This window comes from Pelophylax lessonae (assembly GCF_965119305.1).
Source record: "Pelophylax lessonae genome assembly, chromosome: 4".
Lineage (NCBI taxonomy): Eukaryota > Metazoa > Chordata > Amphibia > Anura > Ranidae > Pelophylax > Pelophylax lessonae.
Window position 1 is genome coordinate 14,877,583 of NC_138771.1, and position 22,947 is coordinate 14,900,529.

A 22,947-nucleotide genomic window follows, 5' to 3' on the forward strand; every position below is an offset into this window, starting at 1 on the left:
GCATCTCCTGTGCCATGCCTATACCTACTGTGCCATGTCTGTACCTACTGTGCCATGCCTGTACTTACTGTGCCATGCCTATACCATGACCTGTGCTATGCCTATACCATGACCTGTGCCATGCCTATACCATCTCCTGTACCTTGACCTGTGCCATGCTTGTACCATGACCTGTGCCATGCTTGTACCATGACCTGTGCCATGCTTGTACCATGACCTGTGACATGCCTGTACCATGACCTGTGACATGCCTGTACCATGACCTGTGACATGCCTGTACCATGACCTGTGCCATGCCTATACCATCACCTGTGCCATGCCTGTAACATCACCTGTGCCCTGACCTGTGCCATCCCCTTACCATGACCTGTGCAATGCCTGAACTATGACCTGCGCCATCTCCTGTACCATGCCCGCAGCCCCTATTTTGGGTCTCATGGTGGTCCAGTTGGGTCCAGTAGCTGCTGCATTTCCCACCCTAGGCTTATACTCGAGTCAATAAGTTTTCCCACTTTTTTGTGGTAAAATTAGGGGTCTCGGCTTATATTCAGGTCGGCTTATATTCGAGTATATACGGTATACAAAAAATTATTCATTATTATTCAACACACATAAAATGGCAATACATTGTACTGGTATCGCATGACAAAGGTACTGTAAATACAGCAACCATTAAAAGTGCACAAGATACATAAAATTGTTCACAGAGGATATTGCACAACAATACTTAAGTATATTAGGATATATGGACTCCAAACCCCTAAACCCAACTGAAAGTCTTCTTCTGGGGGTACATTTGTCCAGAGTTTTAAACCATATCGTATATATAATGAACAAGGAGATGAATGATATACATGGAGACACCAACAATCAACAAAATACAAAAGAATGTGGAAGACCAACCCTAAAGAGATTGGCATCCATTATGTATTAGTATGTAAAAGGAACTTACATCAAAATAAGATACAGGAGAAATTAGTACTTTTTATTAAAACATAATGCAGTGGCTGTGAATGGATGGCACACAGGGAAAAACGCCAGACACCCGGGCCCAAACCAGAAGCCACAAGGGACCAGGGCAGAGATGGATACTGGGGTCCTAGTAGAAAAAAGGGGAATATGAAGAAACATCCAAAAACATCCAAAAAGCATCTGATACACATTAAAGGTAATAATATACATTTCTTTCTTTATTTTTTCTTACCACCTATTTAAGGGCTATAAAAATCTTAAAATTTTTGACAGTTTATATAACTGTCTTTTCTATATACCTTCACTATACACTTTTTGGATGTTTCCTTTAACTGATGAACAGTACTTTAACTTCTCTTCAGGGTCTAAACTTGGCACCCCCTTTCTGACCCACTGTGTGTGCTGATTCTTATCCACTGACTTTCCCTGGAGTGGTCCCCTTCCTTGGCAGACCCCTGTCAAGCTCCCTGGTTGGTTACGAGTAAGCGACTCTTTGTGTTGTGAAACGCGTCAACCTTTTACCTGTCCCATGTCTTACCAGTCTTATTTTGATGCCTGTGATGAAGAATAAAATTACTCCCTTTTGATTTCAATTTTCGGAGTGCGGTCACCTTTCTTTATGTTTGATCATTTATCTGGATGGCGGATCCTACCTGCACCTGAATCACACTCTACCTAGAGCGGTCCACCTGTTTTGGATTCCTACAAGCTCCCTGGTACTCACGGACACTGTTTTTCACTGGGACCTCTGCCACTGCTCCACCGGCAGTTTCACCTGGACCTCACAGTTCAGTTCCACACTCTGGTCCACTAGGCCGACCGCCCGTGACCGCTTTCCACTCTAACAGGAGGAGATACAGCCATCACCCTCCTCCTGGGACCTGGCTTCCCACCCAAAGACATCCTGTCACATGTGCCATTGGCTTTTAAGGTCAATCCCAGGATGCACCACTGTTGTGCCCTCCCACTGGGACTGCTACAAAAGCCTGTGTGTCACTGGCTGGGTTTCCTCCTCTGTCCAACAGGCTCCCCTATTGGATACAGTGGGGACACTCCCTCAGACCAAGTGAATCACACCTGGACAGGTGTAACAGGCCTAACTAGAAATCCTGCTCCCTGATAAGCAGGCAAGCAACCCAATGCTTTTACCTAGCACCTGACTAGGAGGGTGCTACATATACAAATAAAATTTGGCGTTAGCCTTTTAAACTTTATTACTCTGTTGGTAACTACCTCAAAGTCCCTGGGGGTGTCTTGGTTGCATAGAGTCGGAGTGAATGGACTATTATTGCTTGTATGACTGACAGCCTCTGCACTGTTCAGGAAGCAAATGGTTAAATACAGAGGCAGGTAGTGCTATATAATTGGGTTTACATACACTTTATGTCCAAGCAGGTCTAGTGGGTCTCTAAATTAATTACTCAATGGACATTGTTTTTTTTTAGATATGTTGCACATTTTATGTTGTCAATTAAATTATAATCAAGTCCACCAGTTAGGCGGATACAGCTGGCAGAGATAAGCATTATTTCTATGATCCCCTATATTATGTTGTTGGTTGGGATGACTGCCCAAGTCGGCCTCACTGCCGGTTCAGCTACGACTTCCACTGATTGATCCTGCACAATGGTTAGTCTACGTTTGGGAGCCAGAAAACCTTTAGGCCACAGTGGTCATAACCACAGAGATATTTAATTTTTCACTGACCCTTTTTGTAATGTGATAGGATTAAATGTTCTTTAGCTCTGAAAGGAGGCTCTACCTTCACTTTCTTTCATGTGGTTTGGAAAAAGAGATATTATAAAGTATTTTCCAAAATAATCCAACAGAATGATAAGGATAAGGTTTTTATTTATTTAGGAAGTTTAAATGTAATGTTAGATGCTTCGTTCTGTCCACATCTTTGGGAAGTATGATCACAATCGTTTCCTAGAGAAGCAGTAACATTTTGGTTGATCTATTCTCAATACATTATGGTATATATTGCATCATGCATGGAGCTCTACATACTTTATTCCCTGGGGTGATGCTCAGCTTTGGGCACCTAGACTACAGGTCTCTGCCCAGTACAGACCACCCCCCCCCCCCCCCGTCCCAGTACAGTTCTCACTTCAGTATAGATTCCTCCCCAGTACATAGATTTCCACCCCAGTATAGACTCCCCTTCAGTACAGATTTCCCCAGTAGAGATCTCCTTCCAATACAGATATCCTCCCCCCAGTATAAATTCCCCCCAATGTTGATATCCTCCCAGTACAGATTTCCCCATCACAGACTTCCCCCAGTACAGGGATCTTTACTGTTTGTTTCCCCTATTACAGCCCTCCCAGTACAGCCCCCCCCCTCCCCCCTACACATAGGCGTGCGCACAGGGTATGCCACCCTAATCGCCCTGTTTGCCACAGTCTCCCCTTGTTTAGACCCCTGATATTTCACCAAAGCCCCCTAATGGGATTCCTAAAAAAAAAAAAAAAAAAATTGTAAAAAAAAGAATATTAATAAAAATAAAATAGTAAAAAATAATAAAATATAAAATGATAAAAAAAACTACTGACACCGTCCACTGCTCTACTGACTCTGTAAGCACATGCACATATGTGTTTGAGGTTTCGGATGCACACCCTAATGCAATAGGCTGCACACACCTATGCCCGTATAGCTTCCCTTCCACCAGTAAAGCTTGTCCCCCGAACAGCCCCCTTCCCCAGTACAGTTCTCCCCTCAGTATAGATTCCTCCCCAGTACAGCTGCCACAGCATAGATTTTCACCCCATTATAGACTTCCCAACATAGATCTCCCCTTCAATAAATATTTCCCCAGTAGAGATCTCCTTCCAGTACATATATCCCCCCCCCCCCAGTAAAAATTCCTCCATTGTTGAAAATCCTCCCAGTACAGATTCCCCCAGCACAGATTTCCCCAAGTACAGATCCCTGTTCCCCGGTACAGTTTCTGCCAGTAAAGCCCCCCCAGAGCAGCTCTCCCCCTCTCCCCAGTACAGCTTCCCTCCCACCAGTAAAGACCCCTCGGGTCAGCCCCCCATCACCACCAGTGCAGCTTCCGCAGTACAGATCTCCTCCCCTCTTCCAGTTTCAGAGTTGGACAAAGTCCTCCTCCTGTTGTATCATATTACCGGTAAGGAGCATCTCCCTCTGAACTGTCACTACCTGTCTCTGACATCTGACAGCGGACATGAGCAGCAGCTGCAGTACTTCTGGTGTGCAGCGATCATCAGCGGTAGCTGTGGTGCCACGGATGCTCTGGGAGGGGGGAGGTTTAGACCCCATTACAGCCCCCCCTGTCTAGACCCCTGATCATGTTTACATTTGGTGCTTGATCTTTAGATTTATTTGGCCCCCAAAAATATCATCTGGTGAGAAACATATTTATATTTTAAGAAATTAAAATAAAATGAGAATAAACGTAGAGGGGTTCAAATCAGATTCCCAGTTTTATTTTGCCAGACGATAAAAGACAAAACCTAATAGGTTGGCGTTGACATTAACTCTGCTTTATTTCATGTACTTCAATCTACTTTCAATCTGAATGTAGTTTTGGCTCTGGTCTCTTCGCTGAACATGATGCAGTTATTAGGATTGCAACCACCATACCTTTGTTCCGTCAGACAATGATTTGTGTTTGAAAGAGGCTTGTAAAGGAGTAGAGTTCAAATTGGAAATCGATTCAACTTTAACTAAAAGTCAGGAATTTGATGTTTGGATTTTGTTCCGACGCATACATTGCTAAGCAGTTATTAATATAAAAAAAAACATTTGAAGCACCTTTAGGTCCTGAATATGTTGGGGATGTCCTGTTTACTTGAATGGGAGCAGCATTCAGTACATGACTAAGGCACCACCGATACAATCAGCACCCACCTAAATAATGACCGCTATCCTACCCTGCCTTTTACCCCACTTAAACTGCAATAACACCATGACAACATTTTTGAAGTAAAATTGTCTGAAACGGCCATTTATTGACCAATAACCAAATATAACAAAAATTCCTTAAAACAGGAACCAAAATATTAATACAATCACAATAAACATAAAGTTGCTGATCTTTGGAGGCACCAAGTATCACGTATCCACTTTTGTATCTGCGCAACACTTACACGGTCCCCAGCCGCACCACACCGCCTCGAGGACAACCTCAACTTTCTGCAGATACCTCTCTGTTTAACTTACCAGTTAACCCACGATTAACTGGCATTCCATACCTTAAATGGGTCCCGAATATGGTAAGCACATCAAGTTTTAAAAATGCCTCCAAAGACCCCAACCACCAGGCCAACATGACCACTTAAAGATCCAGTGTTGGGGTGGGCGGGCGGGAGGGACCTTTCTTTCTCCATGTGTCTTCTCTTGCTGGGAACTTGCCAGACCTCCTACAAGCCCCTGTTCCCCACTTAAAATCCACCAATACCAGTAAGTGACTACCTATTAACTTCTTGAATTTTTGTTGACCCTCTCTGTCCCTGATTACGCAGTCCCCCCCCCCCCCCAGTCATTCTAGCCCTACGCTATTGTTTATTTATTTATTTTTCTTGCTTCGGGCTATACTGGAAGACTAAAGCTAGGATGTTACAGCAAACAATCAAATTCAAACCTTCCTTGGAAGTTTACATGTGATTGGTAACAAAGCAAACACGGAGCTTGGAGCTTGGATACTCCTGGATACTCTCAGTGACCGTCTGAAACACTATCTGGATTCAATCTTGAGTGTTTTTTTTTTTTTTTTCTGGGCGTTTTTTTCAGGCGTTTGTATACATGTTACAGTGGTGGCTGGTACTTCTGCTATTGAAGACTGTGCTGTTCCGGGACAGGGAGAGATGCTCCACCCCCCTGCCCCGCTCCCCTTTCCAGCTCTGCCCCACTCCGCTCCCCAGCAGTACAACTTGTACTGCTGGGGAGTAAAGAGAGGCGGGGCTGGGGAGCGGAGCATAGCATGATGCAAGAATGACACTGCACACTAGAGGGAGGGAGCCTCGGGGTCCTCAGGCAGTGCGCCCCCTATAGCCGCCCCTCTTAAAGTTCTGCCTGGGTCCCATGGACCCACCGGGACCCATGGTAGGGATAGCCCTGTTGGTACCCTCCAAAACTATACTGGTCAGTGTTATCCTCACCATGGGGTTTATCTGACTGATGCATAAAATAACTGTGGTCATGACCAGATATACATATTGTTTTGAGTCACTCATCTATCCATGAGCTTTCCTTGAAGTGCTCTTATATCATATGGATGTCTTCTCCTCTAGGATGGGATATTGCTGGGAGCGGTTGGAGCATATGACTGGAATGGAGCCGTTCTCAAAGAGACCAGCAGCGGGAAGGTGATTCCTCGGAGAGAGTCCTACCTAAGGGAGTTTCCGGATGAGCTCAAGAACCATGGGGCGTACCTTGGTAAATACATAATTTGCACCTGTCAAGGGGTGGGTGGGATGGTTCACTGTAGGGATGTGGGCACCTAACTTCTGTTACAAGGCTACAAGGAGTAGTGAAAACGACAGTGATTTTGACAAGCGAGTGACTGCTGGGCTCATGGGGGGGGGGGGGGGGCAGTTTGGCATCTTTGCCCTGAGTGCTGGATGACCCTGTCCCAGCACTGGCACCTGTAGAAAAAAGAAAATATGAAAAATGGTAACAGAAAAGCACTGATTGGCTGGTGAACATACCTTCTTAAAGCTGAACTCCAGGCTCATTTCAGAAATACACAAATTAATGCAGTTGTGGTAATTAAACTAAATGTACAGTAATGCATTTCTATTAGTAGCTAGTGTACGTACCTGATTTTTACTTGGTATCAGCCTCTTATATTCCTCTGTGAAGCAACATTCACGATGAGGGGCAGTACTAGGGGCCATTTAGTTGAGTACACCTGAGCTGGTATCACATAATTGGCTGGAGGTCAAGATTACAAAAGGTCTTTGATTACATGTCAAGTACGGACCCCCAGGAAGTGGGAGGTCACAGAGTGGCATGGTATTGTGGTCAGGGGTCAAGCTCAGAGACCAGTATCTATTGCAGTAGAGGGGCTCCCACCGAACAACAGGATAGATATATAAGCAGGTCATCTTGATGCAGGCTCACTGGAGGTGCGGGGTCTAAGCACTAACCGGTGTTTACCAGAGTTCCTGATGGTGGAGATGGGTTTTGCTGTGTGTTAGAACCAGGTAGGGGTCCTCTGGATCACCCTACCTTGTGGTGAGCAAGCCAGGGTCCAGTAGCAGATACTGTATAACAGGTAGGGATGAAGCAGAAGTGTAGTCAGTAAACAAGCCAAAGGTCGGTAACAAGTGGTTACAGGTTGGGATCAAGCAGAAGCGTAGTTGAAGAACAAGCCAAAGGTTGGTAACGAGTGATAGTGGAGAGAAGGACAGCTGCAGGTACGCAAAGGAGCAAGACAAAGGCTGGAGAGAGCACAATTATCTGGCAAACAGGAAGTGCAAAGACATGACTTAAATAGGAAGTTCATAGGAAGAGCAAAGGATTCAAGGATCAAGAGAAACAAGATTCACGTCAATGTTGTCTGAGGAATTAGGCAACCAGGCAGAGAGCTGTGAAGCCCCTCAAGTGGCTTGGCAATAAGAGACACCACCCTGACACATGGTCACCAGGAGTCCAGTCCATGAAAGCTTCAATCTGTAGGCAGGCTTGGTTATGAGGTGCTAATGCGTCAGCTAGGTCAGTGTTGGTGTCAGTGTAGTGGTCTAGTAGATTTGTGTAGGGGGCGCAAATTACTTACCTTGCCCCGGGTGCTGACAACCCACGCTACGCCACTGGTTATAATAATACTGTAGTACTAATAATAAATGAATAAATAAATGTAAAATAAATAGACAAATAAATAAAAATAGTTTTAAATACATAATAAATATATACAATAAATGAAAACTATGTAATACTAAATAAATAATAGCCCCTAATTAAATAATAATAAACATCTAAACACCCAAACCCTAACACAAAATAAATAAATACTTTATTAATTATAATATTATTATTATTATTATTAATAATAATAATAATATTATTGTTGTTGTTGTTATTACTATTATTATTATTTATATTATTAATAATAGTAATAATTTATTTATTTTTTGTTCGGTTTGGTTGCTTTTTTTTTTGTTATTATTAATCATTTATTTAATATATATTTTTCAAGTATAACTAAAGGCAATTTCGTTTTTTTAAATCTTGGATAGAGTGGAGAGGGATTAGAACTCCCTTACAATTTTTATTGGTGATCTGTGTCCTAGTTTGGGAGATTCTCCCTCTCTATCTGTCCTGTTTACCATTATCATTGAAAGTGAAAGTAAAAGAAAATCCCACATTTTGGGTTGTCCCCAGAAAAGTAATAGAGGGGAAATCTTCCAATGGGGAGATTCGTTCCGGTGACCTGGGGGGTCCTCAAGGAATTCCCTTAATTTGCTGGGATTTCCTCTCACTTCCTGTTTTGCTTTGAGACAGGAAGTGAAGGTAAATCTCCGCAATGGGACACAGATGGCGCAAATGTCCCGGGGCACCCGCGATTGCTCTCCATTGAGACAGAACAGTGGTCTGCTGTTATAAACACAGCAGACCGTTGTTCTGTCAGCAATCAACACAGAGCTCCTTTGTTCTTCCTATTTAGGAACACAGGTCCCTGTGTTGATTTCACAAGCCCATCCCCTCTCACAGTTAGAAAACACCCCCTAGGGACACATCTAACCCTTTGTTTGCCCCTGGGTTAACCCCTTCCCTGCCAGTGTCATTATTACATTAACAGTGCATATTTTTAAGCTCTGATTACTGTAGTATTGTCACTGGTACCCCGAAAGTGTCAAAAATGTCAGTTAGGGGTCCGATCTGTCCACTGCAATGCCACAGTCCCACTAAAAATCGCAGATCGCCGCCATTACTAGTAAAAAATAAATAAATAAAAATTATATAAATCTTTCCCCTAGTTTATAAACGCGATAACTTTTGCGCAAGCCAATCAAAATACACTTATTGGGATTTTTTTCTACCAAAAATATGTAGCAGAATACAAACTGGCCTAAAATTATGAAAAAATTTGATTTTTAATCTTTTTTTTTTTTTTGAGAATGTTATATAGCAGAATGTGAAAAATATATATTTTTTTTTTCAGAATTGTCGCTCTTTTTTTGTTTATAGCGCAAAAAATAAAAATCGCACAGCTGATCAAATACCACCAAAAGAAAGCTCTATTTGTGGGAAAAAAGGACATCAATTTTATTTGGGTACAGCGTCGCACAACTGTGCAATTGTCAGTTAAAGTAACGCAGTGCTGTATTGCAAAATATGGCCTGGTCATTAAGGGGGAAAATCTTCTGGTCCAGAAGTGGTTAATTGAATAAGCTGAACTTAAAAGCTGATTGGTTACAATGCACAGCTGCACCAGATTCTGAAAAAGATTCTGGTTTTACCCCCTTAATGACCAGGCCATTTTTTGCAATTCGGCACTGCGTTACTTTAACGGAAAATTGCGCGGTCATGCAACGCTGTACCCAAATAATTGACGTCCTTTTTTTCCCCACAAATAGAGTTTTCTTTTGGTGGTATTTGATCACCTCTGCAGTTTTTAGATTTTGCGCTATAGACAAAAAAAGAGCAATAGAGCTATAGAGAAAGAAAAACGCCACATTTTTTACTTTCTGCTATAAAACATTCCCAATAAAAACTTTTTAAAAATTACATTTTTTAATCAGTTTAGGCCCATTTGTATTCTGCTACATATTTTTGGTAAAAAAAAATCCCAAAAAGCGCATTTTAATTGGTTTGTGCAAAAGTTATAGCGTTTACAACCTACGGGATAGATTTTTTAGTAATCAGCGATTTTTAGCGGGACTGCGACATCGCGGTGGACAAATCGGACCCCTAACTGACATTTTTGACACTCTTTGGGGGTACCACTGACATTACTACAGTAATCAGTGCTAAAAATATGCACTGTTACTGTAAAAATGACAGTGGCAGGGAAGGGGTTAACACTGGGGGTGATCAAAGGGGTTAAATGTGTCCCTAATATGCTTACTGACTGTGTGTGTGTGGGGGGGGGGGGAGTTCTGTGACAGGCACAGAGAGATCGGGGTTGTAGCTTAGCTGAAACTGCTGATCTCTCCCTGCCTGTCTGACAGAAGACCCGCCTGCTTTGTTTACATAAGCAGGCGGGTCTTCTGTCAGTTTATCACGTGACTGGACGCAGCCGAGCCGCCCTGCCGCAGTAAAAAGGCGGTCGGCAAGTGGTTAAAGGAGTTGCAAAGTCCCAAGGTTTTTCACCTTAATGCATTATGCATTAAGGTGAAAAACCTTCGGTGCTGCACCCCCCCCCCCCCCTTATTCTTACCTGAACCTGATCGTTCCAGCGATGAGCACGAGCCCAGTGGCTCCACCCGCTGTCTCGGGTCCTCATTGGATAGATTGATAGCAGCAGGAGCCATTGGCTCCCGCCTGCCGTCAATAAAATCCAGTGACACAAGAGCGGGGGACTCGTGAGCGCCCCCATGGAAAGCGGCTCTCCGTGGGGGCACCTGATGAAGAGGAGGAGCCAGGAGCACAGCCGGGGCACCCCAGAAGAGGAGGCTCGGGGCTGCTCCGTGCAAATCTCTTAAACAGAGCAGGTAAGTATAACCACACTCGGGGTACCACCAGGGAAGAGGTTACTTACCTTGTCCCTGGGATCTTGCGATGTGTTCCTGCAGCATACGGCGGCCGGATCTTCCGTCTGATGCTCTGTGCCCCGGCTTCCGTCTCCTGCGAGCGTCACGTCGCAGGGGGGTGGAACCGGCGGCAAATTTGAAAAGTAAAACACACAAACACACTGATATATTGTAATCCTATTGGATTACATTACTAAATAAAATACATTGACATTAGTTTGCCCCCCAGTACTCTTGCCTGCAGTTTTACTGTGCTATATATATATATATATATATATATATATATATATACACACGTGTGTGTGTGTGTGTATATATATATATATATATATATATATATACAGTATGTATACACGTATCCTGATTGGCCAGGAGGAGAAGCAGAGGAAGCTGCGACCTGGATGGGGTAAGTGCGGGGCTGGCGAGTGGGCGGGGGGGGGGGGATGGAAGGTATGTTTGCTTGTTTGCCACCCCCATCAAAAAAACTCGCAATTTTCTGTTAAAGTAACGCAGTGCGGAATTGCAAAATATGGCCTGGTCATTAAAGGGGAAAATCTTCCGGTCCAGAAGTGGTTAATTGAATAAGCTGAACTTAAAAGCTGATTGGTTACTATGCACAGCTGCACCAGATTCTGAAAAAGATTCTGAAACCAGTTTTTGTAAATCTCCCCCTATGCATCCGGTGCCCCGCATGAAGATTGGGGGGGGGGCGCCCCTTATGGACCGGCCGCCGCTGGCCAGCAGCAATTATACACAATGAAGTTTACAAAAAGCAAATCTATTGTTGCAATGCAATGTCTGTTCATATAGAAAGTCCATTGGCTATTCTCAGCCCAGATCTTGAAGCTCCTTAATAGTTTAAATGTCCTGTAATATTTTCCTACTGTGCCAGTGATACTTTAACAGCTCCCTATAGCTTTCATAGAGTGAACAGCCTAACGTGATATATCATCATTTATAGACTACAGAGCTGGACACCCTTCGGTGTCCATGAGCTTTGACTTAGGAATTCCACATCAGCCGGCGGTTCCCATACCGCCATATGGAAACAATAAGGATCCTGAAATCATCTTTAATGTTTGAGATCTTTTTTGTAGCAAAACCTGTCATTGTTGCAGTGGGTGTTGTTACATTGTATGGCAGCCAATTATCCAATGCCTTGTGTCCATTATACATAATCCTGGGTACTTTGTGAGTTAATGCCCGGCTCAGAATTCTGATCTATGCGTTGGAACTTCTCTCGGAAAATTGTTGGGGGGAAAATAAGTGTTTTATATCCGCAAGGTCCAGGACGGATCTTATTGCCTTAGGTCCTGTGGAAAAGAGGCCTGGCCCAATGCCCGGAGCTGCTCGCTGCACCACAGACCCGGTACTGGCTATGGTGGGGGGGAGGGGATGGGGGGGGGGGGGGTATGTGAGAGCTGAGAACTGCTGTTGCATTTGAGATGGTCCTTCTCCCGTACTTCAGGATTGCACAGTAATGTTATGGGAGGCGAATCGCCAACAGGACTGAGCCAAACCCTGCATAGAAATCCTCGGCTGCCTCCTGCATCCCATCCTGAGGGATCCTCTGCTGTAAATATTAACCCTTCTAAGCTGGGTTCACATCTATGTGTGGCTTATATGTGGAAAACCGTGCTCAGTGCTGTACATATCACTCCAAATAATCACCAAAATAGTAGCACTCACCGATATCTCAATACCAAAATATCTAAACCAATGTGTACAAAAAATATGTTGCATTATTTTTTTTAAATATATTCAATAACATGAATTGCATCCAATTTTTATTAAAATTTTAAATATAAAGCATTAATAAAAATGCTAAATCAGTAGTCAGTCTCCAAACTCTGACCCAAGGACCGGATGTGCCCCTTTTCTTGCCTTTATCAGGCCCTTGAGGCACTATTCTTCCAACTGATACAAATGATGGAATGCCATTACTTCCACTGACACCAACGATGGGACACTATTCTCCCACTGATACCATTGATGGGGTACTATTCCTCCCACTGACACCAACGATGGGGGCACTATTCCTCCCACTGACACCAACGATGGGGGCACTATTCCTCCCACTGACACCAACGATGGGGGCACTATTCCTCCCACTGACACCAACGATGGGGGCACTATTCCTCCCACTGACACCAACGATGGGGCACTATTCCTCCCACTGACACCAACGATGGGGCACTATTCTTTCCACTGACACCAACGATGGGGCACTATTCTTTCCACTGACACCAGTGATGTGGCACTATTCCTCCCGCTGACACCAACAATGGGGCACTATTCCTCCCATTGATACCCTTGATGGGGCACTATTCCTTCCACTGATACCAATGATGGGACACTATACCCTTGATGGGGCACTATTCCTTCCACTGACACCAATGATGGGGCACTATTACTCCCACTGACACCAATGATGGGACACTATTCCTCCCACTGACACCAATGATGGTGCACTATTCCTCCCACTGACACCAATGATGGGGCACTATTCCTTCCACTGACACCAATGATGGGGCACTATTCCTTCCACTGACACCAATGATGGGGCACTATTCCTTCCACTGACACCAATGATGGGACACTATTCCTCCCACTGACACCAATGATGGGGCACTATTCCTTCCACTGACACCAATGATGGGGCACTATTTCTTCCCCTGACACCAATGATGGGGTACTATTCCTTCCACTGACACCAATGATGGGACACTATTCCTTCCACTGACACCAATGATGGGGCACTATTCCTTCCACTGACACCAATGATGGGGCACTATTCCTCCCACTGACACCAATGATGGGGCACTATTCCTCCCACTGACACCAATGATGGGGCCCTATTTCTCCAACTGACACCAATGATGGGGCACTATTCCTCCCCGTTGACACCAATGATGGGGCACTATTCCTCCCACTGACACCAATGATGGGGCACTATTCCTCCCACTGACACCAATGATGGGGCACTATTCTTCTCACTGACACCGATGATGGGGCATTATTCCTCCCACTGACACCATGCAAACATGCAAACCCTCACTTTTTAAAATAACCCATTCAGTTTAAAATAGAAACCGGATGTGCCCATCTCTATTATTGGCAATATTGCCAGTTCTTCCATGGCCATTTCCCTAACAACAGCCCAGAAACGTTAATATAGAACACTACAGCTATTTTTCCATACGATTATCTTTTTCTAAATTTCTAACTTATTTATAAATGAAGCAATCCCTTTTTGATTTTTCTATATATGGCTTATGAGATGGCCTGATTGCTTAGCACTTTAATTTATTGCTGTAATGCACTTCACCCAATACTTTTCACTATACATATTGTTAGCTCAATCTCGTAAGGAGGCAGGTATAAGATGACTTACGACCCCTCAGTCCCAACTCCCCCTGTGTAGTGAATTCTCTGTCTGCTGGCCAGGAGATGCGACGACACATAGCAACTTAAGCTTAGCGTAGACACATCTGATTTATTTCAAGGTGGCTCACACATTTAAAGGAAATTTGGGCGGCAAAACCCAGTTTAAACCAGTTACAATTCATGGGTCAACTTAACAATAGAACATATCTCCACCAAAAACAATACATGAAAAGGCCCTTGTATACATCTCAATGTGAGGTGTCTCGTGTCTGAAATTGTGTTTTGTGGAGAAGCCGCTCCGTCTGTGTTCAGCTGTCTGATGTGTTAATGTAAGCAATTGTCAATTGTGTTTAGGTGTTGTCTGTAATCTCTATGCAAAACCTAACTCCGCAGCCCCTGCATCTCCTGTACCATGCCTGTACCATCTCTCCCATTCCTGTACCATCTCCTGTGTCATGCCTGAAACATCTCCTGTACTATCTCCTGTACCATGCCTGAACCATCTCCTGTGCCATCTTCTGTACCATGCCCACAGCCCTGCATCTCCTGTACCATGTCGGCAGCCCCTGCACCATGCCTGCAGCCCCTGTTTTGGATGTGGGGGTGGTCCAGTTAGGTCCAGTAGCAGCTGCATTTCCTACCCTAGGCTTATACTCGAGTCAATAGGTTTTCCCAGTTTTTTGTGGTAAAATTAGGTAACTCGGCTTATATTCGGGTTGGCTTATACTCGAGTATATACGGTAAATACCTTTGAAGTGATCCCATTCAATCTGTTCCCAGCTGTATAAGGCGCTCCGCGAGCTAGGGGAGGAGAAACAGTAGTACACTGATCCTCCCAGTGAATGGCTGTGTGGGGGAGGGGTGTGTGTCAGGACAAGTCTGATAATTGGAACAGAGCAGGCTGAGTTCCCAGCACAGCCAAAAAAAACTGACCACGCTGTACTCTCATGCCTACCGTGGTCAGTTTTAAATAGGAAAGCAGAGGGGCTTGCGGTATCACCAGGGATTTCACACAAAGAGAACAGGAGACATTTTTATACACGTGCATGGTACAGCAGGCACATATCTGGGATATGAAATGTTGGGTTTACATATTCTTTAATATCATATATAAGATCTTACAGTTCTCACACTATCCCTGAACAGGTTACACCGTCACTTCTGTGATGACACCGCAACGCGTCAGGCTGTATGTAGCAGGAGCTCCACGGTTTAATCATACGGGGAAGGTGATCGTCTTCAGCATGCAAGGCATGGACAATCTTGTCATCCATCAGTCTCTACGAGGAGAACAGGTAACTGGTTCCAGTACAAGTCGAAATATTACAATGAGAGGATAACGTGACATTGGAATGAACTGACATCGGCCTTCACTAAACACGAGTTGATGTTTTCTCCACCAGATCGGCTCATATTTCGGCAGTGAAATTGGTTCTGTAGATGTGGACGGTGATGGGGTAACGGATGTGCTGTTGGTTGGAGCTCCAATGTTCTTCAGTGAAGCGAGGGAGCGTGGCCGTGTCTCCGTATACGTCATTAGAGAGGTAGGTCTGACAAACTGATCGCGGCTTATAGTAAAGTGGATCGGGATTTTTTTTCTTTACACCAGAGGCGTAACTAGAACCTTCAGGGCCCCGGTGTAAGAAACCATGAAGGGACCCCTGGCCGGAGCCCTTCCCTTCAAGCCTGGGGCTCTTCCCACTGATCCTGGGGCCCTTTACTCTCGTTGCAGGGCCCTTTATTACAGTTCTGCAGTGGGCCCCCTTCCTGCCATCTTGGGGCCTCCCCACGGTGGTGGAATGCTAGGGCCCGGTTGCAAGTGTGACCTTTGCGATCCTGGAAGTTCACCCACTGGTGTCAGTAGTTTTTATTTTTTGGTATTTTAATTGTATTATTTTTTATCACTTTATTTTATTTTTTTACAATGTCACTGACTATGACTCTGTCCATTCAGAAAAGGAAGGAGCTGGTAAATTACATAATTACCGACCCCTTCCTGGTTCTCTATTGTGACACATCCCCTGCAGCAGCCGGCAGGAGAGGGAAGGGAGCACAGTTGGGGGGGGGGGGACCAGGGGAGCACACAGGGGCCCAGCGACAGCAGAACACAAGTGAACTGAATACAGAGGAACCAATCTCCTCCATTTTCCTCCTGCAGCTACAGGAGAAAGAAGGAGGACGGTGATTTCTCTACATGCTGCCCCCGCCGCCCCTCCTATCCAGGTGTACAGGGGAGCTGCACAGGCCCCCTGGAGCATGGGGCCCGGTTGCAACTGCAACCCCTGTAGACACGCCCCTGGTTTACAGGAACTTTGAGGGCTCAATATACTCCTATTGTGATTTTTTTTTTTACCAAAAATATGTATCAGAATACAAATTGGCCTAAAAGGATGAAAAAATTTGATTTTTGATTTGTTTTTTTTTGGGAATGTCATATAGCAGAAAGTGAAAAAAAGTATTTTTTTTTTTTCAAAATTGTCGCTCTTTTTTTGTTTATAGCGCAAAAAATAAAAATCGCACAGGTGATCAAATACCACCAAAAGAAAGCTCTGTTTGTGGGGGGAAAAATACATTGATTTTATTTGGGTACAGCGTCGCACGACCGCGCAATTGTCCGTTAAAGTAACGCAGTGCCGAATCACAAAAAATGGCCTGGTCATTCAGTGCCGGTTCACATTTGTGCGATCACAGAGATCGCATGTAATTCGGAGCGCACCTCCTAAAATTACATATCTGTGCGGTGCAAATTCAGCCATACAGTTTGTATGGCTGAATTCGCAACGCAATCGCACTGAACTCGCACAGGACCCCTTTTTTTGGTCCACAGCAGAATCGGATCGCATGGTGGTTCACACTAGTGCGATCCGATTTCTGTGCGAACTCTCAGATCGCACTGCGATATGCGATCTGATCTGGGGGTGTCGCTAACTTTGAATTGACACCCCCAGCGTATCGCATAAGGCAGTGTGAACTGCCTGTGCTGCGGATGCGATGCGGGAACACGCTGTATATTCGCAGCGTTTCCCGCATCGCATAAATGTGAACCGGCACTAAGGGGGCAAATCCTTCCGGTCCAGAAGTGGTTAAACTAGCAGTGGCCTCTGAAGAGTTATCTGGGGTGGATCTCTCTTCGGAGGGTATTTGACAAGTGTTGAGAAGGCATTAGGCAGGGGTCACACTAGCTGTGGCTGCGGGTCACAGCAGGGGGTCGGGTGCGTCCCTGTTCACCAATTCAGGTGTGAATCGGATTCCGAATTTTTGCCTGAATTCGCACCTGAAACGGAACCAAAGACGCACAGGACCTTTTTCCAATGCGGACCGCGGCCGCCCCTGAGCTGTGTGAACCGGTTCATCGAGAGTCGGTCACAATCTCCTGTCATGCGAATTAGATGCGGGTAAATCTGTATTCGATTCGATTTGCATTCGTGTGAACCTGGCCTTACATATTCTTCAGGCCTAAAATGATTTTTTTTAGGTATGTGTGCAAAAAAAATGCAAAAACAGCTCCGGCTGGGAAAAGGTTAAGTATGTCGTTGAGTCTTTCCATTTTTAATGATCTGACTAGAGTGACCTGAAATCGGATCGGATCCTCCGGTCATTGCACTTTGCACTGAATTATTGAGTAAACATGTAAGTGCAGCAATGAGGAAGCAAGCTTAGAAAACGTTCTTCAGTTTGCTGCTGCTGCTGCCAAATTCTTGACCCAAAAAAAATGTTCATTATGCTCTCGCCAAAATTCTTAGGGAAAAACGTAGCAAAATATTCCTCATTGTTTGTATTATAAAAATAATAATTCACAATGTTTAAAAAAATGCTAATGGATTATTCATCCACAGCGCAGCATAGAGATATCTGTGACATCCCTTCTGAATTGGCCTTTCCTTACAAATATGGGCAAATAAATTCCTCATTATCAGCCTTCATCCCCAATATAAGAGTGAAGATCACCCCAAAAATCGTCCTATATTTATTTAGCTGACTCTATCTAGCGTGTTGGGTGACACATTCCGAACTGAATATTAGACGGGGCAGAAAAATTTGTTTAGTTTAGTTTCGGATTCGTTAGTTAAGTTATTCAATTAGTTTCCTTATATTTATGTTAGAATGATTATTTTTTAGAATTTGTTTCGTATATTCAGATTTATTTAGTAAATTTGTTCATTTCAAATCAATTTGAAATTCAAAATTTTTCAAATCAATTTGAAATTCAAAATTTTTCAAATCAATTTGAAATTCAAAATTTTTCAAATCAATTTGAAATTCAAATTTCAGAAGACGGCTATATTCATTTTATTTTATTCTATTTTTATTCTATTCTTATCACTTCTATTTTTTTTTTTTTTTTGCTATTCTATTTGATTCTCTTATTTTCTATTCCTTTATGTTCTATTCTTTTCTGTTTGATTCTAGTCTTTTCCTTTATTCTCTTTCTATTCTGTTTTGTTCTATTATTCAATTACATTTTATTATTTTATTTTTTATTCTTTTCTGTTTTATTCTATTCTATTCTAGTACTATTAAGACATGTGCATGATGAAAACATTTGTTATGTTAGAAACATTCGTTTCATCGCATTCGTTATGTTAGAATGATTCATTTTTTTGGAATTCATTTTGTATATTCGGATTCATTTCGTATATTCGTTGTTTTCCAATTGATTCTAAATTCCAAAGTCAAATATCAGAAGAGGGCTACATTCGATTTATTTTATTCTAGTTTTATTCTATTCTTATCACTTCTATTTTTTCTATTCTATTCGATTCTCTTATTTTCTTTTCCTTTATTTTCTATTCTTTTCTGTTTGATTCTAGTCTTTTCTTTTCTATTCTATTCCTTTATTCTCTTTTTATTCTGTTTTATTCTATTATTCAATTACATTTTATTATTTTATTTTTTATTCTTTTCTGTTTTATTCTATTCTATTCAATTCTATTCTAGTACTATTAAGACATGTGCATGATGAAAACATTTGTTATGTTAGAAACATTTGTTTCATCGCATTCGTTATGTTAGAATCATTTGTTTTCGGAATTCATTTTGTATATTCAGATTAATTTCATATATTTTTCGGTTTCCAATTGATTCTAAATTCCAAATTCGAATTTCAGAAGACGGCTACATTCATTTTATTTTATTCTATTCTATTTTTATTCTATTCTTATCACTTCTATTTTTTCTATTCTATTCGTTTTATTTTATTCTATTATTATTCTATTTTTATCACTTCTATTTTTTTCTATTCTTTTTGATTCTACTATTTTCTATTCCTTTATTTTCTATTCTTTTCTGTTTTACTCTATTTAATTATATTTTATTATTTAATTTTGTATTCTATTCTGTTTTATTCTATTTTATAATTTTTTATTCTATTCTATTACTATTAAGACATGTGCATGATGGAAACATGTGTATTTCATCACATTAGCTATGTTAGAACAATTTGTTTTCGGAATTCATTTTGTATATTCAGATTAATTTCGTATATTCATTGTTTTCAAATTGATTCTAAATTCCAAATTTAAATTTCAGAAGACGGCTACATTCATTTTATTTTATTCTATTCTATTTTTATTCTATTCTTATCACTTCTATTTTTTCTATTCTATTCTCTTATTTTCTTTTCCTTTTTTTTCTATTCTATTATGTTTTATTCTATTCTATTCTATTCTAGTACTATTAAGACATGTGCATGATGGAAACATTTGTTATGTTAGAAACATTTGTTTCATTGCATTTGTTATGTTAGAATGATTCGTTTTTGGAATTTATTTTGTATATTCGGATTCATTTCGTATATTCGTTGTTTTCCAATTGATTCTAAATTCCAAAGTCAAATATCAGAAGACGGCTACATTCGATTTATTTTATTCTATTTTTATTGTATTCCTATCACTTCTATTTTTTTTTTGCTATTCTATTTGATTCTCTTATTTTCTATTCCTTTATTTTCTATTCTTTTATGTTTGATTCTAGTCTTTTCTTTTCTATTCTATTCCTTTATTCTGTTTCTATTCTGTTTTATTTTTTTCAATTATATTTTATTATTTAATTTTGTATTCTTTTCTCTTTTATTCTGTTCTATAATATTTTATTCTATTCTATTACTATTAAGACATGTGCATGATGGAAACATGTGTTTCATTTTGTTTCATCACATTCGTTATGTTAGAATGATTCGTTTTCAGAATTAATTTTTTATATTCTGATAAATTTAGTATATTTGTTGTTTTCAAATTGATTCTAGATTCCAAATTCAAATTTCAGAAGACGGCTACATTCGTTTTATTTTATTCTATTCTTATCGCTACTCATGATACATTAGTGTGATGGTCAGTGGAAGAATACTCCTTACACTTGTGGTCATTGGGAGGAATTACCCCCTTACAGATGGCTAAAAAGATCAATGGTATCAGGGGGAACTTATCTGAGAGTCAGAAATTGCTCATTGCTCAAGGAACCCCTAGCAACCTCTGGAGGAACCGTAGTTGAGAAACCCTGGTCTATACATAAGAGATTGCCTCAGTGCTCCTGATATATGAAAGATTGATTCAGACGTATAGATTATGTAGCTGAAATGGAGGAACCGATCCATATCAGCAACGATAACATTACTCCCTACATGAATAAGTGGTCAGAATGGATAATATTCAAACTTACTTACACATAAAACATATAAGCACATAATGAGATCTACAACAAATGTGGCTTCCCGTCCTAGAGTGGCAAGCCTGGGCTTGAAGGCCCTCGCCCCCCTACTAGACATAACCTTTCATAACTACACCCCAGGCTTTTTGAATCCCTCATTGGCCCTCTCCTTGGCCTCCCAACTCCCCCTGCCATTACCTTGCATATCCCTTCTTCCTACTTTGCTGCCCCAACTCCCCCTAGACTACTGGCAGCCCACTCCCCTACCATAATCTCACTTACTCCTTCTTCTTACTGTGCTGCTCCAATTCTTCCTAGTCTACTGGCAGCCTACTCACTCTACCTTTACCCCACATGCCCCTTCTTGCTACTGTGCCGCCCCAACTCCCCCTGGTCTGCTACATACCTTCTATCCCACTGCTAATAGCAAAATAGCTCTCAATGGAATTACTGACTCCCTGGCAACCAAGTTCTAATTTGCCTTGGACTGAACCATTCTTGATTATTTAGAGCCAGGGCTTTTTTTCTCAGAGAATAGGTGCAGGAAGTCCTCCTTTCTGGGTATCCCCTTGTCTCCGCCCCTATCAACCTTCGAGCATCGTTCCTTGGTTCCAAACCTCACCCACCTCCCAGTAGTGCCCCTTCCAGAGAATATAGAACCAAGTAACATTTGTGGTATAAAGTAATTTGCATGGCATTTGTTAATGATAACAAGAAAAACAGTAAAATAGATCCCCTGCAGCCAGGAACACTCGATTCCCCAGGCAACAATGGACCACCTGCAACAAAATACTCCCTGGCCCAGCAACAATAGACCCCCGGCAGTAAAAACAGATCCCACCCGCAGCCAGCTTTAATAGACTCTCCATATCCCTCCCAGCAACAACTGACCTCCAGAAACAGAAGAGCCACCTTCAGCAACAATAGATTCCCCACAGCAACAACAGACCTCCCCCTCAGGCAAAAATATATCCCCTCCAATGACAATAGATCCCCAGCATCCAGCATCAATAGATCCTGTAGCACACCCAAGCACCCCTTGCCATTACATACATTTAGTTGAAGAGACAAGAACTCACTGCTCAAGGTGGTGTAATTGCCTGATGACTCACACCGGTGCATGCCCCGCCTCGCCTCCGTGGAAACTTGATAAAGGAAAAGGAATTGGCAGCACTCCAGGTTGAGTCAAAATCCAGATTTATTGACTGGACATGTGTGTTTAATCATTACTAATGATTAAGCACACAGTCAGTGTGTGAAACGCGTCTACCTTGTCACGATTGTCATAATTGGATGTCCAGTCAATAAATCTGGATTTTGACTCAACCTGGAGTGCTGCCAATTCCTTTTCCTTTAACATACATTTAGTGCTGGAGGTGCCGGAACTGCGTTCCCCCTTGTTCCCGCTGAAAAAAAGCCCTGTTTAGAGCAGTGGTTGACAACTTATAAGTTAAAGGAGGCCTCAAATGTGACATTACCAAAGGGCTACACATAATGTTCAAAATATGTAATGCTTGGGGCAACTGTCAGAAACTGCACACCTAATGGAGGAGATGAGGGTCAGAGAGTGTGGACAGGATACAGTACATTGTTGGCTGGGAATATGTTGCAGAAGACCATACCAAACTGGGAACATGTTACATGAGGCTAGTAGAGATCAATGCTAATACCCTAATCAATGTTCCCACTAAAAACTGCTGAGGTCCAAGACCGCACATCATTTACCAAAGGGCTGCATGTGGCCCTCGGCCCACAGGTTGGGCACCAGAGATTTAGAGGCTCCTAATTTCTTATCTCACCCCCCATACTTTCCATACCTTGACTACTCACAAACCTTTAATGAGAGGTGGTCCAGTTGGAGTCGCTTTGCAATGCCTTTATCCAATTGCGTCTGGTGCCCAATGGGTTGCATGCCCTGCGGGTGTATACAGTTACCTTTGTTATCCCAAGATATCTTCCTCTTCTTTGATGCTGTGCCTTTTATCCTCTTTGTATCCCTCAAATTAAAAACAATAGAACAATTAGGTTTTCAGTTCCAAATAATTTCTAACACCTTGGAATTAAAAAAAAAAAGTTTTGATTGGAGTTATACTCTAAACTAAAGTAGTAGTATTCAAAACTCAAACAATATAATCACAATACCAATGCGATGGGAGGGGGCTATTGTTCAATTTTTGCAAGCAAACGTCTTCCATATGTGCAAAGGGCAATGATATTCCCACTGCTGAGATTGTTTTGGAATAGCCACTGTTCTAAGAATTCTGATACTTTTCTTTAG

At 42.3% G+C, this 22,947-nt stretch overlaps 1 protein-coding gene across 2 annotated transcripts in view; it reads left to right on the forward strand.

The window, feature by feature from the left end:
• The window catches only part of ITGA11 (integrin subunit alpha 11), a 315,267-nt gene that overhangs the window by 166,579 nt on the left and 125,741 nt on the right, over positions 1 to 22,947 (forward strand). For both annotated transcript variants that reach the window (XM_082253001.1, XM_082253002.1), the window contains 3 exons: positions 6,234 to 6,378; positions 15,171 to 15,319; positions 15,428 to 15,568. In XM_082253001.1, coding sequence (XP_082109127.1) covers positions 6,234 to 6,378; positions 15,171 to 15,319; positions 15,428 to 15,568 — 435 coding nt within the window. The remainder of the gene's footprint in view (positions 1 to 6,233; positions 6,379 to 15,170; positions 15,320 to 15,427; positions 15,569 to 22,947) is intronic.